This window comes from Argopecten irradians, chromosome 15 (assembly GCF_041381155.1).
Source record: "Argopecten irradians isolate NY chromosome 15, Ai_NY, whole genome shotgun sequence".
In the NCBI taxonomy this organism is placed as follows: Eukaryota; Metazoa; Mollusca; class Bivalvia; order Pectinida; family Pectinidae; genus Argopecten; species Argopecten irradians.
The window spans coordinates 1555047-1578386 of record NC_091148.1 but is presented as its reverse complement, the minus strand read 5'-3'; the positions used below and the strand labels follow the sequence as shown (position 1 = coordinate 1578386).

The 23340-nt window shown below is 34.4% G+C and overlaps 1 protein-coding gene across 1 annotated transcript in view; it reads right to left on the bottom strand.

Annotated features, from left to right (window-relative positions):
* LOC138309037 (uncharacterized) overlaps positions 1–23018 on the bottom strand; it is a 44033-nt gene extending 21015 nt beyond the window's left edge. The window contains exons 1-8 of the mRNA XM_069250139.1: positions 22817–23018; positions 18693–18770; positions 12401–12562; positions 10298–10370; positions 9204–9370; positions 6682–6846; positions 5141–5259; positions 1316–1484 (exon numbers count right to left, since the gene is read on the bottom strand). Coding sequence (XP_069106240.1) covers positions 1316–1484; positions 5141–5259; positions 6682–6846; positions 9204–9370; positions 10298–10370; positions 12401–12562; positions 18693–18770; positions 22817–22874 — 991 coding nt within the window. The 5' untranslated portion in view covers positions 22875–23018. The remainder of the gene's footprint in view (positions 1–1315; positions 1485–5140; positions 5260–6681; positions 6847–9203; positions 9371–10297; positions 10371–12400; positions 12563–18692; positions 18771–22816) is intronic.
* Positions 23019–23340: the final 322 nt, after the last annotated feature.

Sequence of the window (23340 nt, the reverse complement as noted above, 5' to 3'; positions counted from 1 at the left end):
TCAAAAGAGCCGTGCAACGGTACACTGTGGTTGGCTAAGTGGCTTTGATGTCTGGCGTCGCTCTCTCTGTAGTCTTCAAAGGAAATCTTTGAAGGACTGTGATTGGTTCAGCTGTTTTCCGCTGAGCTGCCTTCAATTTTGCTATGAGATAGGCCAGAGGTGTAAATATTGTAAATGATCGGAACCCCTGAGGTATCGAGAATGTACATACTGTTAGCACATCTGTTGTGATTAAGATATGCGAATTCGCAAAATTGCGACAATAAATTGCTGTGAAAATATTCACGTCGGGTAAAATAGAGGAAGCAAATGATTCTAAATCGTGAGATTAGCAATTGCCTTGGAAAGGTCGTCTGACATGACAAGGCTAGATTAACAATCGTCATATGAAGGTAGTCACATATGACAACGCAAAATTAACAATCGCCATGGAAACGTCGTGAAATATTCGGTGTGCATTAATTCTTTCGTGGTTACATGTTATCATTTCGATTTCTGAATAGAAGATTATTATCTTGGGTCATTTTGTGACCTCTTTGGTCATTCTGTGACCTCTTTAATCATTATGTGACCTCTTGGGTAATTTTGTGACCTCTTGGGTTATTATGTGACCTCTTGGCGATAGGTTTATTCAAAACAGTTTCTTTTTCTTGGTTCGTGCTAACTTTGGATGTCGAAGGGCAGACGATTAAAATGTCATTTCAATTGCTTAAGCGGGCTGGAATGTAATAGTGATCGGAAAGTATCATATTGTAAATGTATCAAGTTCAGTTAAAAGAGTAAAACTGGACAAAAATAGGTCACTCTAACCTAGTTAAGTTTACCAGTTTCTCATTTGTGCTAATTAATACTGAGTGAACTAAATATTCCATTTATAAACGTCAAAACAAGTTATCACATAATTATAGTTCACACAATAAATATAGACATTTGACTTATCGAAAAAGTTTGGGTATGTTCGATTCCACCATTGTGATCTACAGTCAGGGTCAAATTTGAACCCTTTTTAATGGAACTTTACAAATTTTTTACACTTCCCAGACCAAAATATTTACCGAGCTTAACAATACATGTATATTGCTTTGAAATCGTAACAATTTTCATCAGACTTTAAAAAGTTATATAAGCCATAACTTGGTGTAAATTTTGACATGGGTATATTCTGTAGTATTTAGGCACAGACGAACCCGTAAAATGGTTTATAAACACATTCAACCACAGACTGTAATATAGTTCATATTGTGTCACACTGACAGTTATTAACATGACTAATATGAGTTTTAATTGTGATGGCGTTTTCTGAGAGTATACTTACTAGAACCGGTGATGACAGCCGTGGAGAATTTTGGGGCGGCCGTCAGAGTGCAGCTAGCGACACTGTCAGTGGGCGACGCGTCGGATGTGACCAGGGTATGGAGTAGAGTGAGAGCTGTCTGGTCCTGGCTCACTATGGTGTAACTCGCCAGACTCGTAATATAGAGAGGCTGTCATTATAAACAGGTCTGATATTACAACACATCATTATAAACAGGTCTGATATTATTACACATCATTATAAACAGGTCTGATATTTAACACATCATCATATAAACAGGTCTGATATTAACACATCATTATAAACAGGTCTGATATTACAACACATCATTATAAACAGGTCTGATATTAATTATAAACAGGTCTGATATTACAACACATCATTATAAACAGGTCTGATATTACAACACATCATTATAAACAGGTCTGATATTACAACACATCATTATAAACAGGTCTGATATTACAACACATCATTATAAACAGGTCTGATATTACAACACATCATTATAAACAGGTCTGATATTACAACACATCATTATAAACAGGTCTGATATTACAACACATCATTATAAACAGGTCTGATATTACAACACATCATTATAAACAGGTCTGATATTACAACACATCATTATAAACAGGTCTGATATTACAACACATCATTATAAACAGGTCTGATATTACAACAACACATCATTATAAACAGGTCTGATATTACAACACATCATTATAAACAGGTCTGATATTACAACACATCATTATAAACAGGTCTGATATTACAACACATCATTATAAACAGGTCTGATATTACAACACATCATTATAAAACAGGTCTGATATTACAACACATCATTATAAACAGGTCTGATATTATTACAGTCTGATATTACAACACTCTCATTATAAACAGGTCTGATATTACAACACATCATTATAAACAGGTCTGATATTACAACACATCATTATAAACAGGTCTGATATTACAACACATCATTATAAACAGGTCTGATATTACAACACATCATTATAAACAGGTCTGATATTACAACACATCATTATAAACAGGTCTGATATTACAACACACATCATTATAAACAGGTCTGATATTACAACACATCATTTATAAACAGGTCTGATATTACAACACATCATTATAAACAGGTCTGATATTACAACACATCATTATAAACAGGTCTGATATTACAACACATCATTATAAACAGGTCTGATATTACAACACATCATTATAAACAGGTCTGATATTACAACACATCATTATAAACAGGTCTGATATTACAACACATCATTATAAACAGGTCTGATATTACAACACATCATTATAAACAGGTCTGATATTACAACACATCATTATAAACAGGTCTGATATTACAACACATCATTATAAACAGGTCTGATATTACAACACATCATTATAAACAGGTCTGATATTACAACACATCATTATAAACAGGTCTGATATTACAACACATCATTATAAACAGGTCTGATATTACAACACATCATTATAAACAGTCTGATATTACAACACATCATTATAAACAGGTCTGATATTACAACACATCATTATAAACAGGTCTGATATTACAACACATCATTATAAACAGGTCTGATATTACAACACATCATTATAAACAGGTCTGATATTACAACACATCATTATAAACAGGTCTGATATTACAACACATCATTATAAACAGGTCTGATATTACAACACATCATTATAAACAGGTCTGATATTATTACACATCATTATAAACAGGTCTGATATTACAACACATCATTATAAACAGGTCTGATATTACAACACATCATTATAAACAGGTCTGATATTACAACACATCATTATAAACAGGTCTATATTACAACACATCATTAACAGTCTGATATTACAACACATCATTATAAACAGGTCTGATATTACAACACATCATTATAAACAGGTCTGATATTACAACACATCATTATAAACAGGTCTGATATTACAACACATCATTATAAAAAGGTCTGATATTACAACACATCATTATAAACAGGTCTGATATTATTACACATCATTAGGTTGTTCAGATGTTAACAATTCATCATAAGATAGTTACAATATAAAAACGGTTATGCAGAAATGATATCTCGCGAGACCAGAAACTATATCTCGCGAGACCTTTGCACGAATAGAGCTACATAATATTACCGATAAGACATGTACGTGTCCAGTATATGGCTTGGTTTAGTTTATTGTATTGACGTCCTTTAAGGTATCTCCATACTTTTGGGAAAACCCAGGTCATTTTTTTTCTAACAGGTCTTATATTCTTGCATTTTTCGAGCAGATTTCAAATATGTAAAGACAAATGGGTGTTCTCGACCTACTATTTGAGATATTTGAGCTTGAAATATACCATTCGTACAAATTTGCTGACCGAAAGTAGAAAAAATCATAAAATTAGGTTTTCTGTAATATAAGGATGAATATAGTCACAATCCAGTTGATTTTTTGTCATAAATTTCGAACGATAGAACAATATACAAAACTATTGTATTTTTAAAAATGCTTATTACTTTTTTTTCATTTCCCAATACCCTTTCTATACGTAATTATCACGTTCTCCGTTGTTTTCGCCCCTAAAAAATCAATGAATAGACGAAAAAGGAAATGATAACCCATGTCAACTTCACAATATTTGTATATGATATGTCCAAGGTAAGTATCATATAAAAACATCCTCGATCAAATTGTCACAATTTTGTAAGCTTGAAGTTTGTAACTCACAACCCTACCCCCATTTCATCCAATATTTAGATGAGACATATTTGACTATCTTTTGAAAATCATGCCGCAAAAAAACGTTCCACACCAGTTTATATCTTTTTGTGATATTACATCTGGTTTATTTCTGTTTATTTTTATGATTTTCTCCAAATTTTGTGCTTTAAGGAAATCCGTATGCGGTGGGTTTTTTTTTTTATTCCAGAATTTCGGTCATTTATTGCGACGAACATTACTTCTGGTGTTTGAAAATCCATTCCTATTTACGACATGGACCGCAAAAAACTCAGAGGTATCATCTAATGTTCACTTCATTGCTTTTATTTCATTGATATAATGATTTGAAACATTAAATATTATATGTAAATAATTCATTTTTGCTTGTTACGAGCATTTTCATTGGCTTAAAAATTTACTTTATCAGCCCATAAAGGAAAAAATGGCGTCGCCGTTTGTAACGTTGCTTCTGATTGGCTGAGATGACGGCGTAATGATTTCATAGACAAAAGAGTCCCAAAATGAATTTTAAATGTTGAAGAGATTATCTTTAGTTAATTGAATTATAAGGATTAATTTGAATAGATTTTTTATGTTATGGAGATATAACACAAAAATCTGAGTGTACTCTCATCATAAACCGCTTCGCGGTTTATTTAGAGTACACTCAGATTTTTGTGTTATATCTCCATAACATAAAAAATCTATTCAAGTTAATCCTTAAACAATTTTAACTTATTTAAAACATATCCAAGTGAAATTTCGTAGCGTATCGGAAACCATTCTGGAATTCAAAACAACATCCGCAGTTTCCGGTTTAGCGTCATATAAATTGGCGCAGTTTTCAAAAGTATGGACCTACCTTAACAGTCAGGGTCATTTAAAGAACGGCTTCCATGTATATAATGTCTTTGGTGTATGAAGTGCGAGGGGCGTGTTTTGGGAGACTGCGGTATATTAGTGTTGTGACTGTATAGTAGAACTCTTGCCCTTGGTATGTCTCGGCCAGCGGACTGTACAGAGCGTACAGTTAAGAAAGCTTACTGAATTGTTCACGATGATGGTAAGGATACCGGTACTTGTTTTACCACAAGTGTCCTGGACTTGGAACGTGAGTGGATAGGTTCCGGCGGCTATAGTGTTAATCTTGGTCGTAATTTGAACTGGAAATGAAACAAAGCTGTTACCATTCTGGAAGGTACTGTAAAACAAAACTGTTACCATTCTGGAAAGTACTTTAAATCAAATATTTTCGTGTGTGATTTATTTTCGCGTATTTGAAGAGCGATAAGACTTTATGTAAAAAAATCACCACGAAAGAATATTCAATTTAAAATAAAAGAGAATATTTTACGTGTAAATCGCTATATTCCAAAGCTATGGAATTGTCGTTTGGCATGAAAACGCGAAATTAGTTGGTTGCGTTAAGTTATATAGCCATTAAGAAAAAAAAAACAAAATGATGAACAGGTATAGAATTAAATAACAAATGGTTTGGTGGCGAAAGATTACAATCAATGTTTAAATTTGCCTTGCTTAAGAGGTTACAATTCTACATTTTGATATCGCTTTCAGATTTGAGATGTATTTTTGAAACCACAATCATGTGTTAACAAGGCATTGTATAATATAAAAGAACAACTAGTTTATTTTGTGTAAACTACGTTGGATATTTCAACAAACTGTCATATTTGATTCTATGCAGAAAAGTTGGTGAAATCTAAGAAATGTAAATTATTCAAATAATTTAATTATTTATTAAACCAATATAACATCTAACACACATCATGATTAATTATAAAATCAACCCCATGGTGAAAAGAAACTTGATTGAATGACTTTACGGTACAAACACAGGAACCTGGCATGAATTTGCAATCAATGGAGTACATATATATATGTATATGTATAAAAAATAAAACCTTCCATGTACATTTATTTATATGAATTAGGTATGTTATGATTTTATTATCATTGACTAATACATGCTGATGTGGGGTTCGAATTTAAGAATCAATAATTATTTTGTGATGTCACAGCCGAGTAGATATTGCACTAAGGCCCGTAATTGATAAATTTGTATTATAGTATAATATTTACATTTCCGTTTTTTCTTTGCTATATAACCTTACCAACTGGGAAATTGTTTACAGTTGTGTAAACGCAGTCGGTTGTCGCGCAAGAATACATAACGGAACACTGACTTCCGCATTTAGTGTAAATGCGCATGAGATTTAGCCTATATTGTTTTTGTATTTTTATTTCTTCAAATAAACAACTATAATGTAATTATTATTATCTTATTATTATTATCTTAAACTATATATCAGAAAATTGGAGCCAGCTATTCAGAGATTCAATCAATTGACCGGATGTTACATCAATCGTATCACGTTAAAAAACCAAGTTTTATTTTATCGAGACATGAAATTTAAAAGAAATTAATTGATTGAAATGTAAATATAAGGAATGACAACAGATGCAGTTTACACACCAGTAAACAACAACAAAAAATAAATAATAATTCCTTAATTATACTGTTGGTAGAAAATTCGTGCCAGGTCCCTGTAAGTTGAAACACTTACGTGTGCCTGGAGTAAAGGAGAATTCAGCAGAAACTGTCTGCATTGTTGTGGTGATGGTATCACCATCAGCATCGTAAACATCCAAAATCATAACAAGAAAGCCAGTGTTCTCTGTGTCACTAATCTGTGTAGTGGCCGCCAGGTTCGTTATGGTAGGAGCAATGTCTACAATAGATCACAGTACAATCAAAATACTGGGAGTACTGCTGTTGGAGCAATGTCTACAATATATCACAGTATATTCATAGTTTTTGGAGCACTGTGTGATGGAGCTATGTCTACAAACATATCACAGTACAATCAAAGTACAGGGAGTACTGCTTGTTGGAGCTATGTCCACAAATATATAACAGTATAATCAAAGTACTCGGAGTACTGATTGATGGAGCAATGTCTAAAACATACCACAATGCAATCAAGGTAATAGGAGTACTGAATAAGGGAGCAATGTCTACAATATATCACAGTACAATCAAAATACTGGAAGTACTGTTTTTATGGAGTAATTTCTACAAGTACTGTTTTTATGGAGTAATTTCTACAATATGTCACAGTATGATAAAAGTACTGGGAGTATTGTTTGATGGAGCTATGTCTACAATATGTCACAGTACAATCAAAGTACTGGGAGTATTGTTTGATGGAGCTATGTCTACAAACATAGCACAAAACAATTAAAGTACCGAATGATGGATCAATGTCTATAAACACATCACAGTAAAATCAAAGTACCGGGAGTACTGTTGATTGAGCAATGTCTACAAACATACCACAATGCAATCAAAGTAAAGGGAGTACTGATTAAGGGAGCAATGTCTACAACATATCTCAGTACAATTAAAGTACTGGGAGTACTGCTTGTTGGAGCTATGTCTACAAATATATCACAGTATAATCAAAGTACTGGGAGTACTGTTAATGGAGCAAAGTCTACAAACATATCACAGTACAATCAAAGTACTGGGGGTACTGTTAATGGAGCAAAGTCTACAAACATATCATAGTACAATCAAAGTACTGGGGGTACTATTAATGGAGCAAAGTCTACAAACATATCATAGTACAATCAAAGTACTGGGAGTACTGTTAATGGAGCAAACTCTACAATATACCAAAGTACAATCAAAGTACTGGGAGTACTGTTATTGGAGCAAAGTCTACAAACATATCACAGTACAATCAAAGTACTGATGGTACTGTTAATGGAGCAAAGTCTACAATTTATCACAGTACAATCAAAGTACTGAGAGTACTGTTAATGGAGCAAAGTCTACAATATACCACAGTACAATCAAAGTACTGGGAGTACTGTTAATGGAGCAAAGTCTACAATATATCACAGTACAATCAAAGGACTTGGAGTAGTGTTAATGGAGCTATATCTAAAACATATCACAGTACAATCAAAGCACTGAATGATGGATCAATGTCTATCAACATATCACAGTAAAATCAAAGTACTGGGAGTACTGTTGATGGAACAATGTCGACAAGCATATCACAATGCAATCAAAGTAATGGGAGTACTGATTAAGGGAGCAATGTCTACAACATATCACAGTACAATTAAAGTACTGGAAGTACTGTTTTATGGAGCAATGTCCACAAATATATCACAGTATATTCATAGTACTGGGAGCACTGATTGATGGAGCTATGTCTACAAATATATCACAGTACAATCAAAGTGCTGAAATATGAAGCAATGTCTACAGATTGTCACATTTCAATCAAAGTACCGGAAGTACTAAATGATATATAAATGTCTGAAATCAAGGTATTAAACATGGCATATAATATTTAAATCCACTATAACTGGCAGTCACTTCCTCCATTCACAGCCGTCATAAGAGTCCCATGCACTTTGATTATGTTAAAACTGAGAAGCATAAAACTCACTTAATACTCAGCTTCTTATATAATATATATAAACTTTTATTTTACAACTTACGTAAATCACTCTCGATGGCCCGGATGTAAGTGAGCGAGGGGTCTTAGTGTGGGAGGAATGTCGGAGTGCCCGGAGAAAACCCACGTGATCGGGTAGGTGAGCCCTGACCTTTTCACGTCCGTGTTGGGGATCGAACCCCGGCAGGCCAGGTGAAAGGCGAGTGGCTTAACCACTACACCACCCGATCACTCAGCTTCTTAAATATCTTATGTCTATGAAATCATCACGCCGTTGTATCAGTAAATTAGAAGCCACATTAGAAACAGCAACGTTATTTTTTGTTTTGTTTTTATTGGATGGTGGCGATGAGTTTAAGCCAACAGATGGTAAGCAGGAGGTGAACGTACTTTAGATATCTTGTTTTAGCGGTTGATTCAATATTTCCGGTATTGAACCGTCAATTGGCGCCGATTTATATCTGCGTTAGTAAATCATAATTTACATTTTTTTCGCCTTTGCGCTGAAATTTGACTTCGTTAAATAATATGTTTACAGGAGTACATGAGACGTTTACAGTGGTTATAGAAATTGTTAGTATAATTTACCTATTCTGCAGAATGAATGGTCTTACTTGGTTCTATCTGGGCCTGGAATCCGAATCTCTTTCCTGATTGTAAGCCATCACCCGACCAGTCGTGGGTATTACCTACAGCCAAAGCGCCAACAGCACTAGATGTCCGGTAGTCTGGACCACCGCCATTGTTTTTATAGCTTACAACAGTTGTTCCAGGGGAATACCTGCATGAGATAACCCAAACTCTTAACTCAAGGTGCTACACCGGTGACAATTGTAATTTTAAAACAGAAGCAATTTGATATTTTTCAGCAACAAAAGATTACACTTTTGCCAACATTAATAAGTTTGAGGTTCTTATTTTACTTTAGAAAATATTTTTTAAATTGCGTCGTGACAATCTCCATTGCACTATTCCCTATATAGAATTAGATAACAAATTAATTTATTTGTATTTTTGTGTTACTATTTTTTTTATACTGAAATTGATCCAATCAAATGTTTTAGTTATCATGGTTATACATAAACGATACAATTCCCTACTTTGATGTCCAATGTCGATATCTTGTATATCAGTATACGTTTTGTATTGAGCTGTTAATGAAGCATGCATATTAAACCTTTGAGGAGACACGATCGTTATCTGTAGAAAAATGAGTGTCAAATATTACAACAATTATATAACACTGTATTATTGCCAGTTTAAAGTACCCTCGATCTTTTCCATACTTGTTTTTTACCATCCGGATATAGAACATATACGTATACATGAATTATCTCTTTATTACATACTACCATAGTATATCTCTATAATACTTATCACCTTACTATATCTCTATATTACTTATCATCCTACTGTATCTCTATATTACTTTCCACCCTACTAGTATTCTATTATGGCCCTTTCCAGAGGGAACTGTTCTCCTATAGTATTGTCTGGTGAGGTATAGCCCCCGAGTCGAAGACGAGAGGACTATACCTCGCCATACAACACTATAGGAGAACAGTATACTTTAGTATAGTTCCCGTAGTCAGGTATAGTCTCCCGTAGTCAATAAGGACAGGGAACTGTCGCAAATTAGACCATGGCTGTTATCCAATCGCATTCCTAGTAATTATCATGCGATGTACTAAATCTTTTTATTACTTACCACCCTATTACGTCTCCCTGTTCCACGGGGATCCTGTCAGTCCCTGTAAAGGTAGCCGTGTTACTGCCAGTTCCTAAAATGAAAACTAGGTGTCAGCCTTACGAATCGTCTTTACTGACGTCAAAATTCTAAAATGCTCCTTTATCTGATATTGTAACAGATTTTTGGAAACAGGAGTTTATACAAAAGTTGAAAATGGAATAAAATCATATACATGTAGTGTATTGCTTAATTTTGATTTGTGAATCAAAGACTGTATGGGTATTTCATTATCAGATGTATTCTGTAAACGCATGTTTACGTAGTCGATCAAACCAGTGTATTATTTAAAGGGACAATTCAGTCAATATGGCATAAATGTATAATTCTATATATATTCCTTATGAAACATATAACCTAAAATATTGACAAATACCGTTGAAATTCCAAATGGTATATATTATAGCAATACGATTAAGAAGGTATAATATGTACGGTGTACTAATACTAGATCACTAATGTCACGTACGTTAAACAAATGAAAACATTACCACTGAGGAGTCGATAAAATGAGTTTTAGGCAAGACAGTTAAGCTAATAAGGTAAACAAACTACTGTCAGAGCGATTTGTTTAATATTAGTTGCATGAGCAAGGGCCAGGGTTCGGCATACAAGACATCCGACCACAATATGTAATAGCGGACAGCGAGCGAGTTTGAACATTTCACATACATTTCACCACCATAGGTTTCTCTGGCAAATCACAGTAAAACCAAGTAAAATAATTTCCATTAGAACTGGTTTGTTTCCGATATGTGACCAAATTTTAATGTTCTCTTAAACTGAATTTGTCCCTTTAAGCCATGTACATGTAATAGTTAGGAGTCAACCAATGCGATTTAGAGCAGCACATATTATTACATGTACCACTATCCCAGGTTTGAGGATCGAAACACATTTGTGATAGATTCAACGCTGCGTACAAAATATTCTACTGTATAACATTTTTTACTCTGTTCCTTTTTCTAAATCAGGAATAAAATTGCGGGCCAATCAGAACTACCAGGCCCCGATTTTCTCGAAACAAAAGTGCAGACTCAAGTCAAAACTTTAGTTTTTCTCCTTATGTAACTTATATGAAAATTTATGACTTAAGTCAGTTTTTGACTTTTAAAAGTTTGTTTCTAGAAATCGGGGCCTGATCTGTTATTTTTCAGTCAGAATTTCAAAACTTCAAAATACTTTAAAATACACCAAATGTGAAATTTGAAAAAAAATCAATAGGATATCCTGTTACACTATTAATAGTGAGTGTTTATCTACAACCCACACCGACCAACTCAGGAAATCCACCGTTCTAAGAAGCATGCTCCGTCAGCAAAGTGACAGAAATCATCGCTAAACCATATCTTGAAATTCTTGTATATATAATTCTACGAACAAAAGAAGTTTAATTTTGGCATTTGTGGATCATATATAGAGAGTTACTGTTAAAGGTAATACGGCATATGGCTACTGGTAAATATATACCCAAGGCTGACAACTCCGCCACGTGGAAATTCACACCGCCCCTACTTCTATAGACTTAAAACCTTAATTTTGTAGAAGGCCTTATGACTTTTCAATCTATGAATCTATGAAGATTATTATTAGTTTAACGTCCTATTAACAGCGAGGATCATGTATGGACGTGCTAGGTTTGTTGGTGAAGGAAAGCCGGAGTATCCGGAGAAAAACCATCGACCAGCCGTCAGTACCTGGCAACTACCCCATTTGGGATTCGAACCCGCATCCCAGAGGTGGAGGGCTTGTGGTAATATGTCGGGACATCTTAACCAATCGGCCACCGACTTTCTTAATCATGCCGCACTATGACACACAAGAATTGATATCGATCATTTTGAAATATTCACAGTCAAAGAAAAATTAACGAAACATGAGAAGATTAGGTCAAAGTTCAGCTAGCGCGTGAAGCACGAGCTCGAAGTCAAACTAAAGCCCTCATGGTTTGTGTGACACTGTCCAGCTTAGTTTTTGCCGGCAACTTTAACATTGCATGGTTATAAACTCTTATCAGTATATTTTTTCTGATTACTTTGACACTGTATGATTGTAAAAACTGACCAGTCGGGGTATGTTGATGTTCTCCAACTAGTTCATAAACGCTCCCTCCAGTGTCCCGCCAAACTTGGAAGTAAACAACGTTCAGTGTCCGAGCGAAATACAGCCATTCATGTATCACTCCACAGGTACATCCCACTGAGTGATCAGTCAATAAAGACATAGCTAAAACATACAAAATATAGTCCATGTAACCATTCACCGTTAAGTCAGAAATCAAAAGCTGTTACCTCTTTAACCACTGTTAACTCTGTAACCATTGTTAACTCTGTTACCACTGTTAACTATGTAACCACTGTTAACTCTGTAACCACTGTTAACTCTGTAACCACTGTTAACTCTGTAACCACTGTTAACTATGTTACCACTGTTAACTCTGTAACCACTGTTAACTCTGTAACCACTGTTAACTCTGTAACCATTGTTAACTCTGTAACCACTATTAACTCTGTAACCACTGCTAATTCTGTAACCACTGTTAACTATGTAACCAATGTTAACTCTGTAACCACTGTTAACTCTGTAACCACTGTTAACTCTGTAAACACTGTTAACTCTGTAACCACTGTTAACTCTGTAACCATTGTTAACTATGTAACCATTGTTAACTCTGTAACCACTGTTAACTCTGTAACCACTGTTAACTCTGTAACCACTGCTAATTCTGTAACCACTGTTAACTATGTAACCAATGTTAACTCTGTAACCACTGTTAACTATGTAACCACTGTTAACTCTGTAACCACTATTAACTCTGTAACCACTGTTAATTCTATGAACACTGTTAACTCTGTAACCACTGTTAACTCTGTAACCACTCACTGTTAACTCTGTAACCACTGTTAACTCTGTAACCACTGTTAACTCTGTAACCACTGTTAACTCTGTAACCACTCACTGTTAACTCTGTAACCACTGTTAACTCTGTAATAACTGTTACCTCTGTAACCACTGTTAACTCTGTAACCACTGTTAACCCTGTAACCACTGTTAACTCTGTAACCACTGTTATCTATGTAACCACTGTTAACTCTGTAACCACTGTTAACTCTGTAATCACTGTTAACTCTGTAACCACTGTTAACTATGTAACAACTGTTAATTCTATGAACACTGTTAACTATGTAACCACTGTTAACTCTGTAACCACTGTTAACTCTGTAACCACTGTTTACTCTGTAACCACTGTTAACTCTGTACCCACTCACTGTTAACTCTGTAACCATTGTTAACTCTGTAACCACTGTTAACTCTGTAACCACTGTTAACTCTGTAACCACTGTTAACTCTGTATAACTCTCTGTAACCACTGTTTACTCTGTAACCACTGTTAATTCTGTAACCACTCACTATTAACTCTGTAACCATTGTTAACTCTGTAACCACTGTTAACTCTGTAACCACTGTTAACTCTGTAACCACTGCTAATTCTGTAACCACTGTTAACTCTGTAACCACTGTTAACTATGTAACCACTGTAAACTCTGTAACCATTGTTAACTCTGTAACCACTGTTAACCCTGTAACCACTGTTAACCCTGTAACCACTGTTACCTCTTTAACCACTGTTACCTCTTTAACCACTGTTAACTCTGTAACCATTGTTAACTCTGTAACCACTGTTAACTCTGTAACCACTGCTAATTCTGTAACCACTGTTAACTATGTAACCACTGTTAACCCTGTAACCACTGTTACCTCTTTAACCACTGTTACCTCTGTAACCACTGTTAACTCTGTAACCACTGTTAACTCTGTAACCACTGTTAACTCTGTAACCACTGTTAACTCTGTAACCACTGTTAACTCTGTAACCACTGTTAACTCTGTAACCACTGTTAACTCTGTAACCACTGTTAACTCTGTAACCACTGTTAACTCTGTAACCACTGTTAACTCTGTAACCACTGTTAACTCTGTAACCACTGTTAACTCTGTAACCACTGTTAACTCTGTAACCACTGTTAACTCTGTAACCATTGTTAACTCTGTAACCATTGTTAACTCTGTAACCACTGTTAACTCTGTAACCACTGTTAACTCTGTAACCACTGTTAACTCTGTAACCACTGTTAACTCTGTAACCACTGTTAACTATGTAACCACTGTTAACTCTGTAACCACTGTTAACTATGTAACCACTATTAACTCTGTAACCACTGTTAACTATGTAACCACTGTTAACTCTGTAACCACTATTAACTCTGTAACCACTGTTAACTTCTTAACCACTGTTAACTCTGTAACCACTGTTAACTCTGTAACCACTGTTAACTCTGTAACCACTGTTAACTCTGTAACCACTGTTAACTCTGTAACCACTGTTAACTCTGTAACCACTGTTAACTCTGTAACCACTGTTAACTCTGTAACCACTGTTAACTCACTGTTATCTCTGTAACCACTGTTAACTCTGTAACCACTGTTAACTCTGTAACCACTGTTAACTCTGTAACCACTGTTAACTCTGTAACCACTGTTAACTCTGTAACCACTGTTAACTCTGTAACCACTGTTAACTCTGTAACCACTGTTAATTCTATGAACACTGTTAACTATGTAACCACTGTTAACTCTGTAACCACTGTTAACTCTGTAACCACTGTTAACTCTGTAACCACTGTTAACTCTGTAACCACTGTTAACTCTGTAACCACTGTTAACTCTGTAACCACTGTTAACTCTGTAACCACTGTTAACTCTGTAACCACTGTTAACTCTGTAACCACTGTTAACTCTGTAACCACTGTTAACTCTGTAACCACTGTTAACTATGTAACCACTGTTAACTCTGTAACCACTGTTAACTCTGTAACCACTGTTAACTCTGTAACCACTGTTAACTCTGTAACCACTGTTAACTCTGTAACCACTGTTAACTCTGTAACCACTGTTAACTCTGTAACCACTGTTAACTCTGTAACCACTGTTAACTCTGTAACCACTGTTAACTCTGTAACCACTGTTAACTCTGTAACCACTGTTAACTCTGTAACCACTGTTAACTCTGTAACCACTGTTAACTCTGTAACCACTGTTAACTTGTAACCACTGTTAACTCTGTAACCACTGTTAACTCTGTAACCACTGTTAACTCTGTAACCACTGTTAACTCTGTAACCACTGTTAACTCTGTAACCACTGTTAACTCTGTAACCACTGTTAACTTGTAACCACTGTTAACTCTGTAACCACTGTTAACTCTGTAACCACTGTTAACTCTGTAACCACTGTTAACTCTGTAACCACTGTTAACTCTGTAACCACTGTTAACTCTGTAACCACTGTTAAACCACTGTTAACTCTGTAACCACTGTTAACTCTGTAACCACTGTTAACTCTGTAACCACTGTTAACTCTGTAACCACTGTTAACTCTGTAACCACTGTTAACTCTGTAACCACTGTTAACTCTGTAACCACTGTTAACTCTGTAACCACTGTTAACTCTGTAACCACTGTTAACTCTGTAACCACTGTTAACTCTGTAACCACTGTTAACTCTGTAACCACTGTTAACTCTGTTACCACTGATAAACTCTGTAACCACTGTTAACTCTGTAACCACTGTTAACTCTGTAACCACTGTTAACTCTGTAACCACTGTTAACTCTGTAACCACTGTTAACTCTGTAACCACTGTTAACTCTGTAACCACTGTTAACTCTGTAACCACTGTTAACTCTGTAACCACTGTTAACTCTGTAACCACTGTTAACTCTGTAACCACTGTTAACTCTGTAACCACTGTTAACTCTGTAACCACTGTTAACTCTGTAACCACTGTTAACTCTGTAACCACTGTTAACTCTGTAACCACTGTTAACTCTGTAACCACTGTTAACTCTGTAACCACTGTTAACTCTGTAACCACTGTTAACTACACTGTAACCACTGTTAACTCTGTAACCACTGTTAACTCTGTAACCACTGTTAACTCTGTAACCACTGTTAACTCTGTAACCACTGTTAACTCTGTAACCACTGTTAACTCTGTAACCACTGTTAACTCTGTAACCACTGTTAACCCTGTAACCACTGTTAACTCTGTAACCACTGTTAACTCACTGTTATCTCTGTAACCACTGTTTACTCTGTAACCACTGTTAACTCCCTAACCACTGTTAACTCTGAAACCACTGTTAACTCTGTAACCACTGTTAACTCTGTAACCACTGTTAACTCTGTAACCACTGTTAACTCTGTAACCACTGTTAACTCTGTAACCACTGTTAACTCACTGTTATCTCTGTAACCACTGTTTACTCTGTAACCACTGTTAACTCTGTAACCACTGTTAACTCTGTAACCACTGTTAACTCTGTAACCACTGTTAACTCTGTAACCACTGTTAACTCTGTAACCACTGTTAACTCTGTAACCACTGTTAACTCTGTAACCACTGTTAACTCTGTAACCACTGTTAACTCTGTAACCACTGTTAACTCTGTAACCACTGTTAACTCTGTAACCACTGTTAACTCTGTAACCACTGTTAACTCTGTAACCACTGTTAACTCTGTAACCACTGTTAACTCTGTAACCACTGTTAACTCTGTAACCACTGTTAACTCTGTAACCACTGTTAACTCTGTAACCACTGTTAATTCTATGAACACTGTTAACTCTGTAACCACTGTTAACTCTGTAACAACTGTTTACTCTGTAACTATGTAACCACTGTTAACTCTGTAACCACTGTTAACTCTGTAACCACTGTTAACTCTGTAACCACTGTTAACTCTGTAACCACTGTTAACTCTGTAACCACTGTTAACTCTGTAACCACTGTTAACTCTGTAACCACTGTTAACTCTGTAACCACTGTTAACTCTGTAACCACTGTTAACTCTGTAACCACTGTTAACTCTGTAACCACTGTTAACTTGTAACCACTGTTAACTCTGTAACCACTGTTAACTCTGTAACCACTGTTAACTCTGTAACCACTGTTAACTCTGTAACCACTGTTAACTCTGTAACCACTGTTACTCTGTAACCACTGTTAACTCTGTAACCACTGTTAACTTGTAACCACTGTTAACTTGTAACCACTGTTAACTCTGTAACCACTGTTAACTATGTAACCACTGTTTTGAACTTGTAACCACTGTTAACTCTGTAACCACTGTTAACTCTGTAACCACTGTTAACTCTGTAACCACTGTTAACTCTATAACCACTGTTAACTCTGTAACCACTGTTAACTCTGTAACCACTGTTAACTCTGTAACCACTGTTAACTCTGTAACCACTGTTAACTCTGTAACCACTGTTAACTCTGTAACCACTGTTAACTCTGTAACCACTGTTAACTCTGTAACCACTGTTAACTCTGTAACCACTGTTAACTCTGTAACCACTGTTTACTCTGTAACCACTGTTAACTCTGTAACCACTGTTAACTCTGTAACCACTGTTAACTCTGTAACCACTGTTAACTCTGTAACCACTGTTAACTCTGTAACCACTGTTAACTGTAACCACTGTTAACTCTGTAACCACTGTTAACTCTGTAACACTGTTAACTCTGTAACCACTGTTAACTCTGTAACCACTGTTAACTCTGTAACCACTGTTAACTCTGTAACCACTGTTAACTCTGTAACCACTGTTAACTATGTAACCACTGTTAACTCTGTAACCACTGTTAACTCTGTAACCACTGTTAACTCTGTAACCACTGTTAACTCTGTAACCACTGTTAACTCTGTAACCACTGTTAACTCTGTAACCACTGTTAACTCTGTAACCACTGTTAACTCTGTAACCACTGTTAACTCTGTAACCACTGTTAACTCTGTAACCACTGTTAACTCTGTAACCACTGTTAACTCTGTAACCACTTAACTCTGTAACCTGTTACTCTGTAACCACTGTTATCTATGTAACCACTGTTAACTCTGTAACCACTGTTAACTATGTAACCACTGTTAACTCTGTAACCACTGTTAACTCTGTAACCACTGTTAACTCTGTAACCACTGTTAACTCTGTAACCACTGTTAACTCTGTAACCACTGTTAACTATGTAACCACTGTTAACTCTGTAACCACTGTTAACTCTGTAACCACTGTTAACTCTGTAACCACTGTTAACTCTGTAACCACTGTTAACTATGTAACTACTGTAACCACTGTTAACCCTGTAACCACTGTTAACTATGTAACCACTGTTAACCCTGTAACCACTGTTATCTCTGTAACCACTGTTAACTCTGTAACCACTGTTAACTCTGTAACCACTGTTACTTCTGTTATCACTGTTAACCCTGTAACCACTATTAACTACTTACAGCTGGCTCCGAAGTCCGCGTTATTCCTCGTCAGCGGGTTGTCATCACCTGCGAAGTCTGAGGTGGTACAATCTGCTCCTGCAATTAGCGATAATACGGTGAAAGTTTCAGTATTACATTCAATACCGCCAAGTAGATAATTACAATACAAGACAACGCGTTAGTCTTCATTTAAAAAGACAAAGAATTGGTATTTAAAAACAAATTTGATCAGTATTGTCAAAATCGTGATATTTTCGCCAACTGTAGAGTAATTAAATGGAGTAATCGCGGCGAAACCAAATAGTGCTTAGTAATGTTCTACAGTATGGAACGCCTTAGCTGTCTCGTATGATTCAAATATACTATATGAATTTGTGTTTTCTTTATATTATATGGTTTTATCATTATATGATTTGATCTTATCAATATATGGTATCATTTTATCTATATTTGATTTGATATGATCAATGTATCATTTGTTTTTACCATTGTTTTATTTTCATTTGTCATAGTATTATTGTCTTTTATCAGTATATCAATCGATGTTATCACTATTTGATTTGGTGACACATATATTTGATTTACATCTACCATTGTTTTATTTGGTGTTATCATTGTATTCTTTTCATTTATCGTTATATTATTTGATTTCATCTTTATTTTATTTGATTTCATCTTTATTTGATATGATTTCATCTTTATTTGATATGATTTCATCTTTATTTGATTTGATTTGATCTTTATTTGATTTGATTTCATCTTTATTTGATATGATTTCATCTTTATTTGATATGATTTCATCTTTATTTGATTTGATTTTACCATTGTATGATTCTACTTTACATTATTCCCAAACATCATTATTTTATTCCATAGATACTTTATATGGTTATACTTTTCCTATATATGATTATACTTCAAATAAAGATGAAATCAAATCAAATAAAGATCAAATCAAATCAAATAAAGATCAAATCAAATCAAATAAAGATCAAATCAAATCAAATAAAGATCAAATCAAATCAAATAAAGATGAAATCAAATCAAATAAAGATGAAATCAAATCAAATAAAGATGAAATCAAATCAAATAAAGATCAAATCAAATCAAATAAAGATGAAATCAAATCAAATAAAGATGAAATCAAATCAAATAAAGATGAAATCAAATCAAATAAAGATCAAATCAAATCAAATAAAGATCAAATCAAATCAAATAAAGATGAAATCAAATTAAATAAAGATGAAATAAAATAATATAACGATAAATGAAAATAATACAATAATATCACCAAATAAAACAATGGTAGATGTAAATCAAATATATGTGTCACCAAATCAAATAGTGATAACATCGATTGATATACTGATAAAAGACAATAATACCATGACAAATGAAAATAAAATAGTGATAGAAGAAATGATATATTGGTCAAATCAAATCAAATATAGATAAAATGATACCATATATTGATAAAATCAAATCATATAATGATAAAACCATACAATATAATGAGAACACAAATTCATATAGTATATTTGAACCATATGAGACAGCTATGGCGTTCCATACTACAGACTCAATTAACATCCGGGTATTATAGAAATTTTGTTCGCCAATTGTGTAAAACGATAAGCTATGGCGTTCCATACTACAGACTCAATTAACATCCGGGTATTATAGAAATTTTGTTCGCCAATTGTGTAAATCCGCCTAGCGGATTCTCACAAAAGTTTGCAAACAAAATTTATTTCATAATCCGGTGAAAGTTAAAAAAAAGTTACATCATTGCTTATAGTTTACTATTCAGACTACTTGATAACATAAGATACGTTGGACGTACTATTCCGTTGGATTATTTGTTTTCTAAATCAATACGCAACGTCGACATCTCTATTGTGACGTCATGATAACGTCAGGTTTTCGCTCCATTCTCGAATTTTTCTTCATAGTATATGAAAAAAAAAAGAATTTGCCAATCAGAGAGTTTGATTTAGTACAAAAAAAATTAAAATTAACAGTAGTTAGTAGGAAAACAATAAAAATTAATTATATGTTTATAAAATATCTTAATCTTTACATGAAGTAAAATCTACATTGTAAGCTAAGTTCCTAAAGCATTTAAAGCATTGATTAATGATCTTTACTAATTAAAACCTGTGTGTTTCTATAACTTTTTGTAACAACGGATGAAAATGGTCTTCCAGTAATGGTACAAAAAATCATAATTTAATAATTAATTTTTATTTGTTTTCATACTAAATCCGACTTTGGGATGGGCATATACTTTTTCTTCATACTACATGTACTATTATCAGTTTTTATTTGTTTTCATACTAGAGATTCTATTTCTTCGTTTACTATGAAGGAAAAATCCGAGAATGTCGCGAAAACCCGACGTTATCATGAAGTCAATTTTGCGTATTGATTTAGAAAAAAATGATCTTTCGGAAAATAATAGAATCGTACGTTAAACGTATTTTGTGTTATCAAGGAGTCTGAAAAATCAATGATAAGAATTGATGTTTCTATTTTTTTAACTTCATCGGGTTACGAAAAAATTTTTGTTTGCAAACTTTTGTGAGAATCCGCTACGCGAGGCATATGAGTGTGTAAGCAACAATGTAAAGATGTCTTTGTCGGTTTCTACATTGAACATTGGAATAAATATCCTTTATATAAGGTCTGGGGTGAGCGTTGACCGGAAATTAGTCACATTAACATGTTTAACTAGCGAACAATACAGTTAATGTAATGGGTTGCCAGTTATCGTAAGTAGGCGCTACGAAACCATTAACAAGTGGATTGCTGTGACAACAAGTAATAGGAGTCAGGAAATATATATTTATACGACGTATATCAGTAGGTAAAGTAAATAGGGGATATTGTGGCAAAATGAAAAGATCAGAAATATTGCTTAGTATTGATCTATAATGAGGTTTTCTATCACTCATCAAATGTCTTTACTCAATATATTAATCAATAATCATTTTGATGGATGCAGGATATATTTTTAAAGAAAACTATAAGACTGAACATTATTTACGGAGATAAGAAGGCACTCTACAGGAAGGCACAACACGAATATACCGCAGTCTCCCAAAACATGCACCTCGCACACATACACGCAACACGTCGCATACATGGGAGACCGCTCTTACATGACCCTGGCTGTTAATAGGACATTAATTAATCAAACAAACAAACAAGATAAGAAGACCTCCATGATTGACAGCTATACTAACAACACAATGATTGAAACGACTCTTTCTCTTATTCTGTGAAAAAGAAGAATAAACAATTTTGTACATCAGTATTAGCGCGCTTCATGGAATTTGCCTCTACCCAGTTGGCATTATATCGGCTATGAATGCCAACTGAAAGACGTTCAATGCTTAAGAGAACTTGCCAAAGACATCTTTTGATAAGATGATTTTTGATTTAGTGTTACACGTAGTTTATAAAAAAATACCACGAGATAAAAATCGTCATACAGCTCTACAAGTGTAAGGTATGCTATTACATTATTCACAGTGGTCAAAGATTCCGACCAATAGGTTGATTATGAATATTAATGTTGTTAATCAAGAAACAAGAAGCATTTCTATATAATTTAGAGAAACACATGTACAAGCGTCAACGGCAAATCATAATACATATATCATTTCAGGTTTTCCGATGGCATTACAGCAAGTTGCCAATTAAGAATTGAATACATTTAAGGAGTTAAAAAAAAATTGTCGTTTACCGATGTGTGATTGTCATTTGTTGGACAGAAATTTTAAATGACGCGCGAAAAGAAAAACGGAAATGTAAATATTGTGTAATGACGATATATGTAGAGGGCACTTTATACAGCCTCTGTATCTCTATAACATAAAAAAATAACAAATTACTAAAGTTGAGAGAGAAAACATGTATACATACAAATGTATGTACATAACGATTCTTCAATAATAAAGACCCATCGAATGTAGTGTTAGAATATAAAATAAAACATAAGCGACGAATCTCCGTGTGTGAATTGCATTGAGTATTTATCAAATGTTTATTTTCGAAAACCTGAAGATATTATTTGAATATGTCTTGAGAGCGAAAAATTTAGGTTATGAAAATTGAATTTATAAATGTGTTAATGTTACCTGTGGCGAGTGAGGGCAGTGACGTCAGACATATCCACAATGCTAGTCGGAAATACATTCCGGCAAAAATCCTCCGACTTCACAACTACATGTGCATCCTCTCTCTTTTTTCACTGCTACTCAAATCTGTATTTCCCTCGAGTTACCTAATGTAGTTCCCAACACCAAATGCGTGACATCTGCTGATATTTAACGTCATGAGTACATTTAAACATTTAATACCAACTTTTATTCTTATTAAATAGTCAAATTGGTAGTTTCCATTCAAATATAAAGCAAACACTCAGTCACGAAAGAAATCATTCACAAAAGGCCTTTTGCTTGTATATTGTGTATTGTCCAGGATTTGTGTGGTATAGTCTACTATATAAAGAGGTCTGAAGGTCTAGACGATGTTATAATAACGGACAATATCATCAAATTTAATCTTCAAAAATTCAAAAAAAAAATCAAAAGGCCGTATGAAGTTAAAGATAATACGAATGTTTAAATGAATATAATGGTACCTTACAGTTTCGATAATG